Genomic DNA, 2365 nt, shown 5'->3' with positions numbered 1-2365 from the left:
GTCATGGCCCATGAGTTTGAGTGCCCACTTGGAGATCCATCCCACGGTGTCACAGTTGTGGACGATGTCCCCGAGTGGGTATGAAGTGATGACCGTGACTTCATGGTCGGTGAAGTAGTGCAAGAGCTTCTGGGTTGCCATCAGCATGGCGTATAGGAGTTTCTGCACCTGGGGGTACCAGACTTTGGGGTCGGTGAGTACCTCCTTAACAAAGTATATGGGTCACTGGACCTTAGGTGGTGTCCTAGCTCCCCCCTTTCGACAATCAGGGCGGCGCTCACCACATGGTTGCTTGTTGCGATGTAGAGGAGGAGGGGTTTTCCCTGTTCAGGAGCGACGAGGATTAGGGCCAATGTCAGTGACATTTTGAGGCTCTCTAGAGCATGTAGAGCTTCCTCAGTCCAGATGAAGGTGTTTGTGTTTTTGAGGAGCTTATAGAGTGGCATCCCCTGTTCATCGAGCCGGAAGATGAATTGGCTCAGGGCAGCCAGACAGCCGGTGAGCCTTTGTATGCCCTTGATGTTGTGTATAGGGCCCATGTTGGAGATGGCCATGATCTTTTTGGGGTTGGCCTCGATGCCATGCTCGGACACAATATATCCAAGTAGCTTCCCCTTCGGAACCCCGAAAACACATTTCTCGAGATTCAATCTGATGTTGAACCTTTGGAGGTTCATGAACATTGCAGCCAAGTTTGTGATCAGGTCGCAAGCTTGAGCCATTTTGACCACTATATCATCAACATAGATGGCAATTGTTGGTTTCAGCCGCTCGGTTTGATCAGGATGATCGAGTGGGTCGATTTGGTCGGTGAAGCATTGCTGCATGCACCTTTGATAGGTGGTGCCAACATTCTTTAGACCAAAAGGCATGGTTACATAACAGTACAAACCATACAGGATGATGAACAAGGTTGCGAGTTGATCAGAGTCTTTCATCGCAATCTGGTGATAGCCTGAGTAGGCGTCCAAAAAGGAGAGGATCTCGCATCCCGAGGTGGAGTCGACTATCTGGTCTATGTTTGGTAAAGGAAAGTGATCCTTTGGACACACTTTGTTGAGGCCAATATAATCAACACACATTCTCCATTTCCTAGTCTTCTTTTTAATAAGAACAGGATTGACAAGCCAGTCGGAGTGGAATACCTCTCTAATGAATTAGGTTGCTAGGAGTTTGGCGATCTCTTCGCCTATGGCCCTATGCCTTTCATCATCGAAGCGATGTAGGCACTACTTCACGGGCTTTGAGCCCAGGATGAGGCGCAATGCATGCTCGGTGACCTCCCACAGTATGCCCAGCATGTCAGAAGGCTTCCATGCGAAGACATCATGATTGGTGCATAGGAAGTCAATGAGCTCATATTCTTATTTGGCCGAGAGCTGGGTCCTGATCTGCACTGTCTTGATAGGGTCAGTGGGGTTGATTCCCACCGCCTTGGTTTCCTTGAGTGGGTGGAAGGCCACCGAGGAGGTTGGTTTATTACAGTCCAGGACTACTGGGGTCGATGACTCCCTGAGTCGCAGGAGGTCAGATGAGTTGATGACGGTGGTGGCGAGCTTGAAATGCTCATGGTCGCACATGAAGGTGTGCGAGAAGGCACTGCCCATGGCGATGATGTCGTTCGTTCCTGACATCTTCAGCTTGAGGTAGGTGTAGTTGGGGAACGCCATGAATTTGGCATAGCATGGCCACCCCAAGATGGCATGGTAGGACCCTAGGAAGTCCACCACTTCAAAGGTGAGGACCTCCAAGCGAAAGTTGGCTCGGTTGCCAAACGTGACGGGTAGGTCGATTTGCCCGAGCGGGTATGCCTATGCTCCTGAGATCACGCCGTGGATGGAAGAGCTCGCTGGATGGAGTTCCGAATGGGGGATGCATATGGCATCAAGGGTGTTGATGTAGAGGATGTTGAGGCCACTGCCTCCATCCATTAGCACCTTGGTGAGGCACTTCTTATGGACGATGGGGTCGATGATGAGCGGGTAGCGTCCTAGTCTAGCAATGTGGGAGGGATGGTCCCTCTAATAGAAGGTGATCAAACATTCTGACTAGCTAAGGAAGGAGGGGATGGCTGTCTCGGCGGCGCATGCCTCTCTGTAGCATACCTTATGCTGGAGCTTAGAGCAGATGGCATCGGATCCCCTGAAGATCATGATGCATTCCTCGAGGGTGAGGAAGTTGTCCCCATCCTTACCTAATGCGCCTCCTTTCTTGGCTGTCGCCTCTTTGCCATCTCCTTCTTTTGGCCCGCTAGCCTATCGCAGGAAACATTTGAGGATCTCACAATCCTTGTAGAGGTGTTTGATGGGGCGGGCGTGGTTGGTGCATGGGCTATCCATGAGCTTGTTGAAGTTGTAAGGCAGGC

The 2365-nt window shown here is 51.1% G+C and overlaps 1 protein-coding gene across 1 annotated transcript; it reads right to left on the bottom strand.

Moving 5' to 3' along the window:
• Nucleotides 1-1364: 1364 nt before the first annotated feature.
• LOC136524382 (uncharacterized) lies at nucleotides 1365-1670 on the bottom strand. The gene has a single exon (XM_066517781.1). It carries the CDS (start codon nucleotides 1668-1670, stop codon nucleotides 1365-1367), a length of 306 nt encoding a protein of 101 aa, XP_066373878.1.
• Between the last annotated feature and the right edge of the window lie 695 nt (nucleotides 1671-2365).

The sequence above is a fragment of the Miscanthus floridulus genome, chromosome 18 (genome assembly GCF_019320115.1).
Source record: "Miscanthus floridulus cultivar M001 chromosome 18, ASM1932011v1, whole genome shotgun sequence".
Lineage (NCBI taxonomy): Eukaryota > Viridiplantae > Streptophyta > Magnoliopsida > Poales > Poaceae > Miscanthus > Miscanthus floridulus.
Note: the sequence above shows the minus strand (reverse complement) of the source record. Positions and strands in the feature narration are given on the sequence as shown.

Excerpts from the sequence above, each read along its gene's own strand:
- LOC136524382 (XM_066517781.1), bottom strand. The coding sequence starts at position 1,670 with ATGGCGTTCCCCAACTACACCTACCTCAAGCTGAAGATGTCAGGAACG.